Here is a 17,983-nt window from a genome sequence, read left to right on the forward strand (position 1 = left end):
CGATAGACCTACACGTAGCCCAAGTACTCAGGCTAGCCTATACGGTAACCATGTCTCTCCCCCCCCCCCCCCCCACCCCTTTTTTTTCTCTCTTCTGGTTTCTTTTTTAGGGGTGGTGATGGAGGGGGGCTTCCGCCCTCCTTTAATTTTTACCCATCGAGAATATTATGTAGGCCTACATTTCCTTCTGCTCTTTTTCCATTTCCCTCAACTTCAAAATATGGTCATAAATTTGATTTTTAGATTATTTTCTAAAAGTCAATCCACTGCATCCTTTCTGTAACTTGTGCTAATTGGATCAGGTTCAGTGTTCAGTGTTCAGCACTGGTCATCAAATATGTGTTTGATTCTATGTTCAGTATTACTGTCTACATCTACTGGACTGTATTTATCATATACATCCAATATAGTTAAAGTTAAAGTTAGAGAACATTGATTTATTAAACATCTGCTATTGGATGTCAAACATTTGGTAATATTGACCTATAGTCTTAGAGAGGAAAAGTAAAGTTTGTTTTATTTAACGACGCCACTAGAGCACATTGATTTTTTATCTTATCATCGGCTATTGGACGTCAAACATATGGTACATTTTGACACTGTTTTTAAGAGGAAACCCGCTGTCGCCACATAGGCTACTCTTTTTTTCGACAGGCAGCAAGGGATCTTTTATTTGCGCTTCCCACAGGCAGGACAGTACATACCACGGCCTCTGTTACACCAGTTGTGGAGCACTGGCTGGAACGAGAAATAGCCCAATGGGGCAACCGACGGGGATCGATCCTAAACCGACCGCGCATCAAGCGAGCGCTTTACCACTGGGCTACGTCCCGCCCCCTATTTTATGGGAATGAATGAATGAATGAATGAATGAATGTTTAACGATACCCCAGCACAAAAATACACATCGGCTGTTGGGTGTCACAAATGGTCCTATTTTATGGGAAGCCGCGGAGGAAAAGTGGGGTGTTGTCACTTGATCATGGATGACTAATAGTCAACCATTTTTTGTTATGCGAACCAGTAGATCATACGCTTTGATTTCATATGTAATACCAGGGGCAAACATTTTAAACTAAAAACCCCCCCCCCCCCCGAAAAAAATTCGGAAAGCATTAAAGGAGTTTTAGACTATTAACTACTCAGTTGCCCCCCCCCCCCCCCAAAAATAAAAAAAAATAAAAAAAAAATAAAAAAATAATAATAAATAAATAAATAATAAATAAATTCTAGCCACGGCCCTGAATACATGCCACTTACGCATGTGCAGGTGTTGTTGTGCACAAAAATTAGAGGGTATCAACGAAAAATTAATCTTTTCTAGGGTACCCTAAAAGACTGATCACAAAATTAATGAGAAGTGGATCTTATTTTTTTCACTGCTACCAGTTAGTTTCATGTTCATAACATATCAAATCTTCTAAAATATAATGTAGACGATATATGTAGCTCATGGCATAAGACAAGATAGATAAAGATAAAGATAAGATAAACATTCCACATTTGGAATTGGATGCAAAACATGTAATATTTGTACAAACATGGGCCCATGGCATATGTTAAAGACTTAATATTTAGCCGTAACAAATAGGCATATTCTTTCGATTGAAACGTCATCCAGTTTAGAAGACCTTATACGGTAAGGTTATGACGTCATTTTTTTTTTCTAATTAAAGTAACGTTCGATTTAGAAGTCGTTAACTTTTTGTGTTAGTTTTGGTTTCGAAGCAAACTTTAGACTTGTAATATCAAAGTTGTGGTGTGACGAATTCCAGTAAGTCATATTATATATATTATATATACGGTATGAGGGGTTTTTTTTAACGTTAAATCAAAATAGAATTATTTTCAAAGAAAACTTAACCTTTTTATTGACCGGTATGAGTTACAGGACTCGCGGGCATTTGAAAGTGGCGAGAGGAGGTAACATTAAATAACCCCCACAGCTCCTAAATATTATTATTTATAATGTTTTTAAATAGTTTACTTTATAAATACAATATTCAATTGATTTAATGCATAAACTATTGCTACATGGTCGCTAGCGGCGGGGTGGGGTGGGGGGAGGTCAAGCATTATAGAAACTTAAAGAAAATTATCTTCTTAACCGTTTAAGGAGTTTTAGACTATTAACTACTCAGTCCGCCCCCCCCCCCCCCCAACAAAAAAAAATCCTAGCTACGGCCCTGTGCTATCAGCTGCCACTTCTATTATGCATCCCACAGGAGACGCCTTTTTTCATACTATGAAATTTACTACAAGTTATTTATTTCTGAGCCGATTGTTTTGTAAATTACACATAGCTGACAAACGCATTTTGACGTGTAAATTGTAACATTTACGAACGGTCTCCTTTGCTTCAAACATCATTGTTTGAAAATGCATGCAAAAACATGGGGTTCTGAGTACAAGCGACATTCATGTCAGACATATGGGGCAGTGACCCCAGTATTCGACCAGTGTACTTAATTGACCCCTCCGTACGGCGTGATTGACAACCGCGCTGGACCAATCATGTTTCGCGGTTCAAAAACCGCGGGCCCAAATTTGCTTGGACGCCATTATTGTCCGAACCAAATTGTTAACAACTACGAAAAATTACTCTCCTACCTTTAATTGCTGTTAGATTTACTCCAAAGTTTGTCCAGACACAAATCTTGAAAAAACCATTACAATGACACAGATTCCACATACCAGATGATAACCATGTCACCTATATAGACTTCGCTGAGAGCGCATAGGGAAAAAAGCATGTAATTTTGTATCAGCTGCCATTTTGACTTTTTATGGAATATTCTTCAAGAGGGGTGAAAGGATAGGACTTAATCTAACAACGTCATGACATGTTATGATATAAAAGCAAACGTGATGACGTCATATTATTATTTTTTATTATTATTATTATTATTTTAATGATACCACTAGAGATCATCGATTTCATATTAATTGTGTCACATACTTTGGAGGCTTTCACCCCTCTTGAAGAGTATTCCATAAACAACCAACATGGCAGACGGCAGAAAACTGCATGTATTTTTCCCTATGCAATCTCAGCAAAGACAATATCGGCGACATCGTTGCAGTCTCATGTGTGGAATCTGTATAATTGTAGTGTTTTTTTTGCGATTTGTGTCTGGACAAACTTTGGAGGAAATCTAACGGCAATTAAAGGTAGGAGAGTAATTTTTTGTAGTTGTTAACAATTTGGTTCGGACAATAGGTTAGACAGCATAATTTTTTTCGATGTGTAACGTTTTTGTATAGTTAGCATTAAAATTAGTTAAAATAATTGTCTCCTCCAACTGAGTTATAATCATAGTAAACATATACTTCTGCTGACAAGTGTTAACAGCGATGACAACTATGCGGAGCCTACGATTGACGTAAAATCAGTGTTTTCCTGCGAAACCGTCACATGGTATTGAAAGTGAAGTTTTGCCGAAATCCATCAAAATTCAACTGATATATAAATTCTACGAAGGTAAGAGTTTAAGAATCACTTTCCATCCAATGTAATGGAATTTATTGACTCCTTTAATCAATCTTCGATATATATATTGTCGTTAAGAATCCGTCGTTAAACTGCACACAGTCAGACGAATGGCCAAAATAAAAGTTTTGGCAAGACTTCCGATCCTTCCAGCATTCAGTTAATTTAGGCTTAAGTTAGGTTTAGGGTTAGTGATAGTATTAACAAGCATGCTGGAACGTTTGGAAGTCTTATCTTTTTTCCTTTTCTTTTTGTTTGCATGTGTGTAGGCGTGTATGTGCTTTTGTGTGTGTGTGTGGGGGGGGGGGGGGGTGAGGGAGTAACCTATATGGTTGTGAGCTTTAGGGGTATAAGGAAGTATTGTCTGGAAAGTTATAAATTAGGCAAATTTTATGTAGGGACCCTGAAATGTTTTGAAGCAAAAAAAATAAAAAAATAATAGTGATTTTTTGCAATCGGAACAGATCTGCTGGTTACGGTTTCTCGGTTTGATTCGATTTAAGCTAGTGCACCACGACTAGTATATCAAAGGCTGTGGTATGTGCTATTCTGTCTGTTGGGTGGTATGTATATATATATATAAAACATACCTGGCTACTAATGTAGCAGGTTTGCACTAGACTACATGTCAAAAGTACAAAATGTTTGACATCCAATAGCTGATGATTAATAATTCAGTATGCTCTAGTGGTGTCTTTAAACAAAACAAACTTTAACTTATCCATTAGTCTCCCTCCACCCCCTCCACCCCACTCAATTAAAACAACCCAATTTTACCATAATATATATTAAAACAATTCCTCACCTAACAGCAGATAATTACCAGTCTTGGGTAATTTATAATAAATACAGGGAAGACATTTTATTATTCCTTTATTGTTATTCTTAGAATTTTCAACTTAATGGTTTCTGCCAGAGGCTACTGAGTTTAAACTTATATACCCTAAAATCTTGGAAATTAATAGATATATTTTTTAATGTTTAGATAAATGATAGTAAAAGAACTGCTGTTTATAAATGGTCATGTGCTTGAAATGTTATGTCCTAACCCTAATTTCAAAACATTTCAAACCCATAACCACCTAGATGAGGCACTTACATCTGTTTTGTTTTTATTACCTACCCTAAATATGATTTTCTGTTGGAGACAGTAGTTTTGTTTTTCATCATTATTTTATACCCCAAATTTTAGCAAAGCAGGCATTTTCCTTCTTCCACATGTCATCTTATATGTAGCTTTGTGCAACTTTCTAATAAAAATCAAATAACATCATCAAAGTTAAATACATTGTTCACTACTTTTCTTAATTTACTGCAATACTTTTTAATTTTATACTTTGTTTAGTCACATTGATTTTGTTTCCTGTTAAAAAAATGTTTTCCTAAAATTAAATTAAACTTTAAATTAATACAACGATATATAATTAAGTTACAGACTAATGTACTTCTTCAAATGGATGTGAAATACTTAACAGGTTTGTTTTTATATATTTCAGCAACTGGACCAATGGATGTATAGTCATTGATTAGATGTCGAAAATGAGATTCTGAAGACAAACTATTAAACAAATTACATTGCATCTTGAATGATAGAAATAATAGAACAGTTTCAACTGATATGTGAAAGAAAAACTGGGGCAGGGGATGAAATTGCTGCTGAAAATGAAACACTTTCAACAATTTCATTTAATACAATTTTTTTTTTTTTTTTTTTGTGTGTGTTTGACATATTGCTGCTAAGGAGTAATTAAGACTTCCAAGACTTGGGATTCAGTTTGACACCACCCATCAAATGGTAATCCTTAATTGCTCAGTCGACTACAAGTTTCGAGGATAATGATTTGGAGATGTATGCCACAGAAAGATACATTTTTGAATAAATATATTTACCTGTACCAGATTGCATGGGGATTAATATGTAAAGACCCTCTCTTTGAGAAAAAAGAAAATGTTAGGAAGTATTCTCATAATAAATATTAAACAAATTGTGCAAACTGCAGTCTGTGGTTTAGTTTCATGTTATATATATATATATATATATATAATTTTGCCTTCTTTTATATATATATATATATATATATATATATATATATACATTTTTTAAATTAAATTTTTATTTTGTATTATTATTATTGTTCTGTAGGCATGGGTTGTCTTATATTTATTACCATTTTTTATCTGCCTATGCCTCTAAAACAAAAAGCTTTGTGAGTACATTTTGTGTGATAGTAGGATAACTAATGGGTGAGATTTGGGAGGGGGGGGGGTTGATTCCCAACAGTTGTTGCCACAACACATGAGTTTATAATTTATTTATACACTGTTGTACTGGCTTAATTGGCAAATATTTTACAGACTGTCCAGCTATCCTACTTTTTTGTACTTTTTGGTCTGTCCTTTTTCCTACTTTTTCTTCAGAATACTTAGTTTTTCGTACTTTTTTGTTTGAAAATGCCACGAATTGCTGTTAAAGTGTGCATATTCCTTGTTATTATAAAAGTCATCAGTTATGGGAATTATTTTAATTTTTCTTGGCAGCAAGATATATCCCAATTTGTGGCACCATATAATCTCAACATATTAAAATTACACCCTCAAAGCCAACATATTTTCCAATGATTAATATGATTATAATGTACAATGTGTATGTATGACTTCAGAAGCTATAATACATTATGGAAAACTTAAATTAATCATGTTAACTCTGTTTTACTGTGCATCAGCATTCCTATGCATGTAAATATGTATATTGATTAATATAGTGTACAGTAATTTGAAATAACTGTATAACGTGACCGTTACATAAGATTCACATTATTTTTGATAGAACATAAAATACATGTACAAACTAAGCACCACATAAAAAGGTGTTTTGAGCATGAATAATGTCGTTACGTACTGTTTCAGTCCTCCTTTTGTTCTACGTTTTCCTACTTTTGTCCTACATTTTCTATATTTTCATTCCTAATTGTGTCCAACTTTTTCAAAAGGGTGTGCTGGACAGCCTGATTTTATAAAGAAGGGATGGGGCACCCAAACGTAAACAGACCTAATATGTCTTGTCAGAACGGAGACGGGCCAATATGTCAGTATACATAACTGGAGGGTCAAAGATGTGGTCCCCACCAACCCACCCTCTGGCTACGCCAGTTGTGATTTTTTTTTTTTTTTTTTTTTTTTTTAAATTTCGTGTATGGCTTTGGTTTCATAAATAGGGCAAGTGCCGTATATCGGTTGATTCAAGCAGTGCAGCTATGTAAGAATACACCCCCCATAAACATTGCAATCCCACAATCTAAACCACTCCGTTGGTCCACTCCTGCATAATTTTGGCACAGGCGACTGTATCCTGCTATAGTTTCGTGCATAAAATTATGGTACACTGATAGCATTCCCACACGCCTTGTATTTTAATGTTACTGCTCACGTCCCTCCCTTTTGTTTTTTTAAACAAAACATTTAAAGCCGCACACCATAGTTCCATCCAGCGAAAATAAATTATAATTTGGTTAATCTACAAACCTGTAACACACTTAGATCACGTTTTTATCAAATGGAGTGAAAAAGCAGGTTTTATATCGATAAATACCATGGGAATCCCAATGTCCCAATTGCTTGAAATAATTTTGAAAGTTAGTATTCTGATGTCACCGGTAGATGTCGCTAGAAGCACAATAATGCCTACGTCACGACAAATTTCAGTGCGCACAGACTTGGGGTGCGTTCTTTTCACCTCTCCTGGACATGTTCCAACTGTTCTGTCCTGGTTGTATCCCCTCTCCAGATATCGTAAGACTTAGCAAAATTAAGGGTTTGTAACGTTTTGTATTGAGACACTTACTTGTCTGAACTTTGTTGTTACTGAAAATGTTCACGAACTGTGAAGAACAATCTCACAAATGAACAACAACAAATCGGATGTTAATTGCGCGAACCGTGCACGAGAAAACAAACCGAACCAAAATGATAACGGTCACGTGGTATACCAACGTCTGTGACATTGAAATGGAAATATTCCGTCTAAAAATAGATTAGACATTGTCTACTCAACGGTTTTTTCTCAAACATGCGTCCGTTTTTAAGAAATAAGAAAAATGCATTTTGTGGTATTACAAAAACCAGGATTACCAAAATACACTTCAGGTGAATGGAAATGTATATTCTAAATAATAAACGGTAAGTAAAGTGCAATTTTATTTGTGAAAAAAAAAGGGTTTAATAGCGAAAAACAACGCCGTAATGGTTAACAACTAGCCGTAACTAGGGTGTGTCCCTTTAACGCAACCCGACCAAAAATAAAGACGCCACGGTTTTAAACGGGTCGAGGCCGGGTCGTCGCCGCGCATTCTATGCTCTTGTTCCTCAGCATATCGGGATTCCATTAATATAAAACTCGAACAACAACAAAAATTAAGATATTTATAAAATTAAAATGTAGATGTGTGTGTGTGTGTGCATATGTGCGCCCCCCAAAAACAAACACGTTTTGGCACCTTCCTACGCCCGTGTCAGGACGTAAGTATACATATTCATCGGCTATAGTGATAATATGAACGTCGGCCATTTTTATAGCATGCTATTACACCATCCAACATTCCGTGAACATTTGCAATACTTTTAATTTATTTGAAATCTTTGAAAATGTCTTTAATGTTTTTATTTATAATCAAACAGAGCTGGCAATGCAATGTGACCTCAGTGATTATAATTTTGATCGTGTGACCACGTGGTCAATTTATGACAATAGAGAGGGTTGCCCCAGTATTCGATCAATAGAAAAGCTTGAGGATACATTCCCAAAATAAACTCCCAAGAACCATAAAATTTAATGTACTACTATTATGTCTTTTGGTGCTGTTTGTCAGGACTTGCATAATTATATTTTATTTTATTTTCAGTCTAATATCATTATTTGTAAATTGAGATAGGACCAAAGAGACTTCATCAGAAAGTATGTGTGAATGTGTATATAAGCATGGCATGTGCGTGCGTGCGTAAATGCATTCATGAATATGTGTTACAGTTGTTAACATCAACAGTTTTTGGATGTAGTTGTTTGATATAATATGTTGTATTTACTATAAAATATAAAAACCAAATTCAAAGTTTAGTTTTATTAGTTAATTAGAAAGTGGTCGAATACTGGGTCATCTGGTGGAATGCTGCATACTGTTCACTGCGGCATTCAAATCTACTCTAGTCGGCATATACTGCATAAACAAAACGGGTCTATTTCATGAATAGCACTGCCAGTAAGTATGTACGAAGAAAAACAAATATTAGCAAATGCCAATAAAACTAACATGTTATAATCCATTCTTTCTTAAGTGGTCGAATACTGGGGCCGTTGCCTATATGATTTAAAACTGAGAAAGTTAAACAAACAGCTGATGTGTGCCCGCCCCCCCCCCCCCCCCAAAAAAAATGCAGACAAGAATATTGTCAAAAATAAAAAGGTTAACTTAATGTACGTAATTTTAATTGTATCTACAATATGTTTATAGTATTTTAAAGTTCTTTCTTTTATTATTAAGATGGCTTAAAAAATAGTCAATAATTATATATTTTATTTTCAGGCTATTCACATTCCCTGCCCTGGTGCTTATAAAACATTTAGGCTAGACTCAATACTAATAAGAGTCTGAGACACTAATGCCATGACAACGTCACACGCATTGCATGTGTGTGACGTCATTAGAGATTAAGCAAGACAAATGTCCGAACACCAAAACATAGACACTGGACAGTGGCGTAGGAAGGTGTCAAAAAGTGTTTGGGGCGGCGGAGGGGGGGGGGGGGGGGGACGCACGCACGCACATATATACATACATACAAACATACATACATACATCAGTACATACATACCTACGATGCCTCAATAGCTCAGGTATCGTGGCAAGTCTGCAATTTGCGAGCTATTTGGTGCCATAGGTTCGAGTCCCAGCAACGGCATGGGACAATTTGTGAGGCCAGAAATGATTTAATTATACCCTGCGCCAATGCGTTAATATCTATGTATGTAATCGTTAACCTCGACATATACTACTCAAAAGAATTTAAGGGTCAAAAATTTATAACCAAATAAGTTTCAGAGTGTATTAGATTGATGATGTAAACTACACCAAAAAATGTATTTATTGTTCCATATTTACAAAAAACCACAAATAAACGTCACTGTATACAAGAAAGTCACATGACATGCTGTCAAAGTTGAAGGTTGTCAAACATGGATTTTACACATTAGAACATTCGTTTAATAGTGTGTGAATCCACCCCTGGCGCGAATACACCCGACACATCGTTGCCTCATGCTGTTGATCAGACGTCTGAAGAACTCTTGGGGAATGGCCTGCCACTCTGCCATAAGAAGTTGACCCAGATCATGAAGGTTGGCCGGAGGGGCATGGTTATCCCGAACTCTCCTGCCTAATTCGTCCCAGGCGTGCTCTATTGGGGCCAAGTCTGGCGATACCTTGTTGTCTGAGAAAGTCCGTTACCACCCTGGCGCGGTGGGGTCTGGCATTGTCATCCTGCAGAACTGCCCCGCCGCCAATCTGCTGAAGGCCTGGGAGAACCAACGGCCGGATAATCTCATTCAGATAGCGGATTCCATTCAGATTGCCATCCACCACATAGAGGGGGGTCCTGTGGTGGATAGAGATGCTGCCACCACCGAACCGGTGACGTTGTCTAACGTTAACGTCAGCGAAGCGCTCCCCAGGACGTCTGTAGACACGAACCCGACCGTCGTTGAACTGGAGACTAAACCTGGACTCATCAGTGAACATCACTCGACCCCACTGAACACGTTGCCACCGCAGATGAAGCGTGCACCAGTGACATCTGGCCGTTCTGTGACGTGGTAGGAGTGGTGGTCGAACAGCCTGGCGACGGCAGCGTAGATTATTGGCTCTCAGGCGATTGCGTATGGTTTGATCAGACACTCGAGTTCCAGTCGCAGTCCGCAGATTGTCACGTAATCGGCGTGCAGTGGTTGTGCGTTGACGTAGAGCCATATTGGTGATGTAGCGGTCCTCTCTATTTGTAGTGCTTCGGGGTCTTCCCGAACGTGGACGATTTCGAACAGAATTCGTTGCTTGGTACTGTTGCCACAGTCGGCCAACGACACTCTGACTGACACCAAGTCTCAGAGCAACATTTCTTTGTGTATTGCCATCCTGAAGCCAAGCAATAGCCCTTCCTCGATCTTCGATAGTCAGTTGAAGTCGTACCATTGTCGAATTTGGAGTGTGCACCGTACACGAACGCAAGCTCCAATTATACGGAAATTCAGCATTGGGAACATGGAATACACGTGCAAAGCGTGAAAATGAAGCGCTTTGTGAAAAAGCAAGTTATGGGCACTTAGCAGACCTTTCGCTTTCGCCCTAATTTACGTGCAAATGTAAGCATGTTTTCGCCATTAGAACTAGCCGACAGTGTCAATGACAGTGGATTTTAATTCATTTATGGGTTGCTTAGACCCATTTTCGTCAAAATGGAACAATACCACGCGTGACATTATGGTCTAGCTAATATAATTGACATTCAGAAAATAATGTCGAAAATATCGTCTGACCCTTAAATTCGTTTGAGTAGTATACATAAAATACATAGATATCCATATATCAATACATACATACATACATACATACATATATATATATATATATATATATATATATATATATATATATATATATATATATATATATATATATATATATATTCTTCAAAAAAAGGTAGGGGAACCTGAAATATTAATGTTAATATAAACTATTAGACCGAATATACGTTTTGACCAGACATCCTAGTAAAGAACGTTCAGGTCTGTTTATCACCACACCGAAATACATTCCATAGTTTGCACGTACATCACGCAGTTGCCCCGTACACGAGCGTGGGGTGTCATTCTCGATTTTGACAATTTCCAGGAAGGTCGATTAATCACTGTGGAATATTATTTCTGTCAATCTTTTTCATTCTTTTGATCATACAGTTGTTATTGTTTTGTTTTTAGTCATTTTTATTGTTTGAATTTGCGATTTACTGATTTAAAAAACCCTGTCAACTTTCAAATTTCACTTCTGACCCCAATCGTCCTTCAAGATCTTTGGTGGTCATAAAACCTACTGTAATACTGAACTACCGGTTGTAAAGTTTGCCCAATTAATTCACTATTATCATATAACCATTCCCCACAGCTAATATATCTTACAATTTTGCAATTGTAAATTCTTATTAGAGTTCCCCTACTTTTTTTGAAGAGTATATATAAACCATCGCTGCTGCTACTGGATCAAGAGGGGGGGGGGGGGGCGGGGGACTCATGCCCTCTCCCCACTCCCCCCACTTACTACGCCAGTGCTGGAAGTACAAAAATTAGTTTTAGACCCGCGATATATCTAGTTCCTTGTCTTGGTGTCTGAACGAGTTATACATAGGAAGTGTTTGTGCATTTGATCAAACACATTTTTTTTCCGACGTTAGAATTTTGACGCGCCGCCCGCAGTGGCAGATCCAGAAAATCCATTGGGGGGAAATGCCAAGAAAACTTTGGGGGAGGTTTGGAGGAGGGTCGTAAAACAAAATGAAAATTACTATATAATAAAATTATAACTGTCGCAAAATTTATGGGGGGGGGGGGCTGGGCCCATGCCCCACCCCACCCCCTAGATACGCCTCTGGCCCGTATGAACGTTATAATATTTTATTATGTATACATGTAACACAGCATAGAAGTGGATAAAAAAACACGATTGATTTTCAAATATATTAATTAAAAAAATGTAAATTCAGGCACAAAAGGTCAGATATATGCCATAGTCTTCGAAATATAAATTATAAGTTATCTGATCGGTTTTCAATCATTTAATAATAAGTCTGTAGCTATTAGCTGTCTGTTACTGACCGATGTACATACATCGTAACCGGTGTCTTCTTTTTTTTTTTTTTTCTTTTTTTCTTAATAATGAATGAATGAAATACCTTTTAAATTTAAAAAAACGTACATCTCATTTATATTAAAAATAAAGGAGGAGAAAAACTGTTCCGTAATATGATACTAAGTTTTAGCGCTGAAACAAACACGGTGATGTAACAAAATATTGTCTTGCGATTAAAATTTGACCAATCAAGATTATAAGAAGCGATATCTCCTGCGGAGAATATCGCAGGAGATATCCCAAATTATAGTACCAGCGATATCTCCTACAAAAACCTTTAATGGATGATAAATAGTTGTATATATTAAATACAAAATTATTAATTTCGGTTTTAATTTAAAAAAAAAAAAAAAAAAAAAACCTTACCTTAGCAGCATCTCACAAAAGACAAAATATATACATGTAAGTTTCAGGATTAGGATACAATTTAAAAACGTTTGAGCGGAGTTAACATTGGGTTTAAAAGTTTACATTGCGCAAGCACAGAGGGGGTATATTGCCACCAATATATTATTTAAATATATATTTTATTTTTTTCAGAATGGGCTTTTGCTATAACTATTTGGTCATTTTCCTTTTGAGTGTGACTTTGTCCACCATATTAGAACAAGGTAAGAGAGTTAGGTTTTCAATGCGTTTGTTGTTGTCCGTGTGTGCTCGATCATCCACAGACACACGCATCAGGTTCCGCATACACATTTATAGGAACATCCGGCCACGTCCTCTAAGACTCCTCCTCACTAGTCCGAGTACTCTGCCGTTCGACAGCTACACGGACATCACGCCTGGTGCTTATAAAACACTCGAGACCCAATACTCTTAAGGCCACCGCAGACATTTGTAACTTTGTCGCATGCAACTGAAATTGCATGATTGCAAGCAACTTTTTTCTCGTTGCACTGATCCGCACACACATGCGACAACCAGCAATTTTGGTCTATCAGTGATCACGTGACAGTCAAAATGGCGTTTTTCCCCCCGTATTTCTTTGGACGGTGGTCATCGAGACATGTTCTACACCATATTTTTGATGACGGAGAAGAGTGAATTTACGTAAAGTAGCACTGAAGTCGTCCCGCATAGGATATAACCACACAATTTATGTATAAAACCTATATAAACATACCTGATATTCCAAGCGCAGATTTCATCTCTGCAAGATACATCTCCCTTTTAGCCATGTTGCTATATGCAGGGGATGCTGTGTCAAAACGACATAGTATTGTCTGCCACATTATCACTAATTCATCCTCTTTTTCTGTAGACCAGGAGGCTGCCATATTGAGTCATGTGATCACTATCTATCCGTTCATTGGCAGTTTAAATTATTGCGTCAACTTTTTGTTGCATTGAAGGTGCACACGTTTGCGACAGCGTGCAATTACATGCAATAAAATCAAACATGTTTGATCGGAGCAATTTTAGTTGCATGCAACAAAAATTGCATCGCAGGCTAGCGCACACAATGCAACGACGTAGAAAATGTTTGTTTCGCAAAGGTCTGACTTAACAATAAACTATGAGCATAACGTTTCGATCTTCAAAATGCCGGGGAAATTCTAATACAAAATTGCTACTGAATTTCCTTTTTTAATGAAAATTACTAATGCCACCTGATTGTGTAAGAAGAAAATCTTATACTTGAAAAACAAAACAAAAGTTACTTCCAGAATATTGATTTGAAATGAGATTATGGTAATATACATTATAATTATTATTTATTGTATACGAAGTCAAAACAAGGTTTCGAAAAGTAACTTCTATCCTAACCTGCTAACTGGAGATATTGACACAAAGTTTGTTCGTTTTGTTTAACGACACCACTAGAGCACATTGATTTATTAATCATCGGCTATTAGATGCCAATGAGAGACATTGGCACAGTCAACGGATCGTAGACATGGGTCCTAATTGCGAGTGTAACAGGTTTGCTACCTGAGTATTATGTAACACTGGCCCAAATCAAACAAATAATACGATTATATATAGGGACGGATCAATTATTTTCTAGGAAGGGATGCAACATTTAAAAAGGGCACCTACAGTATTCAAAAGTATGCCAAACGTAATCTTCTACAAAAATATCAAGCTGAGCAAGATATTAGATGTTCCCCAACTAAATTCTAGTGGTGTAACAATACATCAAACTCTCGATATGTTGCGATAGTCAGTGCCTCGATAACAATGCATCTATAGTTAATTCAACTATCGATAACTATCGCAATTGTTTACTCAACTATCGATAGTTGCGATAGTATGCATAGTGAAATATGGTATTCGACAAACGCACGATTTCACTACCTAGTGATATTACAAATAACTAAGTACAAACACAAACACGCCCAACATCCCCTCCCTCTTGGTTCCGCGCCTGACATACATGTATTCTATGAGATGCCTTTTGGTCTATTTTATTATTGTTACAAATGTTGATAGTTAAACAAGTCCTATTGCATTTTGCATTACACAACGTTAAAAAAAAGAGTAAAGGCCCTGCTACACGATACGAGTAACTCGTACGAGTAACTCGGATTGCAACGCCAACAAGCAAATCGTAACGTGTGGTATGTCATACGATGGAATCGGCCCGAGTCACTGGTACGTTTCGAAGTTTAGAACCTGTTCTATTTTCATACGATTGAATCGGACGTTTGGGGATGTTGACCAATCAGACCATGGCACAGATAACCTCCACGTTCTGAGTGTAATGGCGGAAAACTGTTCGCTTGTCGTCGGCACAGACCCAACAACTTATAGAGTTGTATCAGGGGAACAAATCTTTTGGGGGTTTGTCCAGTCATTTATATAAAAACATAAACGTTACGACAGCCGCCTTCTTATCCATACACGACATTGTTTATCATGGTTATAGCAAGGATTTTCATCAATGACGTCACGTTTCATACGATTGACAAGTACCGTGTGGCAACACGTCCGATTGACTCGTAAGATTGACTCGTACGAGTGACTCGGACCGATTCTATCGTGTCGTGTAGCAGGTTCTTAAGGGATAGGGCTATATTTTAAAAATATTTTGTTTTAATTTTCATTTTTAGTAAGTACACATGCTAGTAGTCTTTATATGAGATTTATGGGAATTTCTGAGTGGTGAACAAAATATATATATATAAGCCAAAATGTGCTAATAAAATATGAAAATGTAGTTTCAATATATTGAAATAACTCCGCATTTTTCTCAAAAACATACAAACGTTAATGGATGTTACATTGTATTAAAATAATTTCTATAATGCACACATATACATTAAATTTGACATGTATTTTCAATTTTTTTATTAAGTACACATTAAGTCAAATTTCAATGTTACGGTATTTGTCCGGAAAATAGGAGAAAATGACACGACGTCTGAGCAGTATTTTAAAAAAAAAAAACCCACCCTAGCCCGGTGACACTCCAATTTCTTTTCTGGTATGCTTATTGTAGAACAAATAAGTGGAAAATTAGCACATTTTGAGTGGTAGCCTTTAATAATATCCATAATAATAATAATGTTTTGAATGTATGTTTTGTTTTAGGAACATTGACTTTGGCGCAAGAACTCAGCGAGCCGGTCACCCAACCATCCCTCACCCAAGCCCCACCATCCCCCACCCCAGCCCCACCATCCCCACCAGCCCCCACCCCAGCCCCACCATCCCCCACCCCGACTTCCAAACCGGTCGTCAATTCGGATGAAAGTCCGGCAACCAAACCGGCTCCACCTCCGGTGAAGGACGAAAACACAGCAGCCACTACCCCGTCCACCAAACCAGCTCCACCCCCGACGAAGCGCAAATTCTCACCAGTTCCAGAAGCCATAAGCACCAAGACACCCAAGAAGATTCCATTTCCAAAGGAGATGCTGAACTCCTTTTACGATGAAGGCAAGTTCGGCGGGCCAATCGAAAACACAAATCAATTTGATATGGAAGACGTATCATTCGCACCTGCGGAGGACTCGATGCCAGATGGAGCCACTCAAACCACCTCTTCGACCATCGTCATGTCAGTTCTACTGGGAGCTTTCCTGTTCGTGTCCTTCTCCTTGCTAATTAATTAATTAATTAATTCGTTCATTAAAGGTGCACTCTCAATGTTGGAAGCATCGTATTTCGTTACGTTTACATGCATTTGTGTAAATAACTACAAATTAATCGGCCTCACAGACATTTAGTTTCTTCCATAATTAAGTCAAGAATATCAAAATTGTAATGCTTTGCTAATTGGCGTAAACAGTGGTTTCTTCGAGAATCCTTAGCGAAATACATAAAGTACATTAAACATTCATCACGTATCCATTAAAATAGCAACTTTTTTTTTTCTTTTCAATATAGAGATACAATTCAAAATCAAACTGTAACGTCACGTCCTAATATACATTTATAAACAGTAGTAAATGGAATTATTTGAGGCCTTTTTTTTTCTTTTCTGTTTTTTAATTAATATTGAAATAAAATTTGTGGGCATGTAATTCAGGATTTAATGTTTACATTTAAGAAGAAAATTTTGTAAACAATTTTGGTGATTATGCAACTTTGAGATTGCACCCTTTAATATTTTCTCTACTTCATGCGCCGTAGTCAGGAACTGGCCGTGCATAGATGGATGTATATTACGTTCAGGATTTACTGTATTTTCACGGTCACAGTGGAGCGGTTCCCCACAAAATTTGTGGTAGCCCACCACTGCCGTTGCGAACCAAAAATGAAGCACCCCCGTCTTTGTTATTCTTTGTTGGGTCTGTTGACACCAGACAAGAAAACATACAGACGAAAACAACGAAAAAAGAAAAGATTCATGTAAGCTGTGGTCGGTGACATTTTTTTTATGATGGCGCCATGTTTGAAATTGTGTTTTTCACTAAGTTTGTTATTTTGTGTAATTTCAGAGGATGATCCTAGGGGAGTTTTTCTTTTTCTTTTTTTTTCTTTTTCTTTTTTAAATTATTTGTTCAATATAAATTTTCGTTGGGTTGTCCTTTTCGCGAGTTGGTCCATGTGTCCTTCTTCCCTTACCCCCCCCCCCCCCACACACACACACACATTCACAATACGCGCACGCACGCACGCACACACACACACAGATATAGATATTTGTTTCAATGTTTCTTTATTCTTTCTTTCATGCAACATTATAAATACTGTAGCATTTACGTTTAGTGTCTTATCAGTTTTTTTTATAGGTTGAAAATTGCAGTGGCAGGGTCTTACAAATCTTGGGAGCAACTGCATCACAATGGATATGCAGTAAACTTTGGTCGTAATAGACATATCCATTATGACAAGTTGTGTATCTTTATTACATGTGCATTAAAATATACCAATTATATATTACATTGTTAACGATCTAGGCATTTCAATTTTACTAAATAATTTGTATTCACTCATTTCTTATTTACAGTACTGTATTACAGTACCCCTCTGATTTCAAATATAAATGTTATTGGTAGATGTTACCAATAGTCTGGTGTAGTCTGGTGTGTTTAAAATAAATAATTAAAGTTCATTGTTGATTTGTTATTGATTTGACAGAAGCACTTTTAATATT

General features: G+C 36.9%; 1 protein-coding gene across 1 annotated transcript; it reads left to right on the forward strand.

Annotated features, from left to right (window-relative positions):
- Positions 1-1,639: 1,639 nt before the first annotated feature.
- On the forward strand, positions 1,640-17,941 carry LOC121370779 (anther-specific proline-rich protein APG-like). Its single transcript, XM_041496237.1, has 3 exons — positions 1,640-1,774; positions 12,976-13,046; positions 15,973-17,941. Exons 2-3 carry the CDS (start codon positions 12,977-12,979, stop codon positions 16,494-16,496), a joined length of 594 nt encoding a protein of 197 aa, XP_041352171.1. The 5' UTR covers positions 1,640-1,774; position 12,976; the 3' UTR covers positions 16,497-17,941.
- Positions 17,942-17,983: the final 42 nt, after the last annotated feature.

The sequence above is a fragment of the Gigantopelta aegis genome, chromosome 4, assembly GCF_016097555.1.
Source record: "Gigantopelta aegis isolate Gae_Host chromosome 4, Gae_host_genome, whole genome shotgun sequence".
NCBI classification, from domain to species: Eukaryota; Metazoa; Mollusca; class Gastropoda; order Neomphalida; family Peltospiridae; genus Gigantopelta; species Gigantopelta aegis.

Excerpts from the sequence above, each read along its gene's own strand:
- LOC121370779 (XM_041496237.1), top strand. The coding sequence starts at position 12,977 with ATGGGCTTTTGCTATAACTATTTGGTCATTTTCCTTTTGAGTGTGACT. Across the intron at positions 13,047-15,972 it reads GTCCACCATATTAGAACAAG|GAACATTGACTTTGGCGCAA; the intron begins GTAAGAGAGTTA and ends GTTTTGTTTTAG.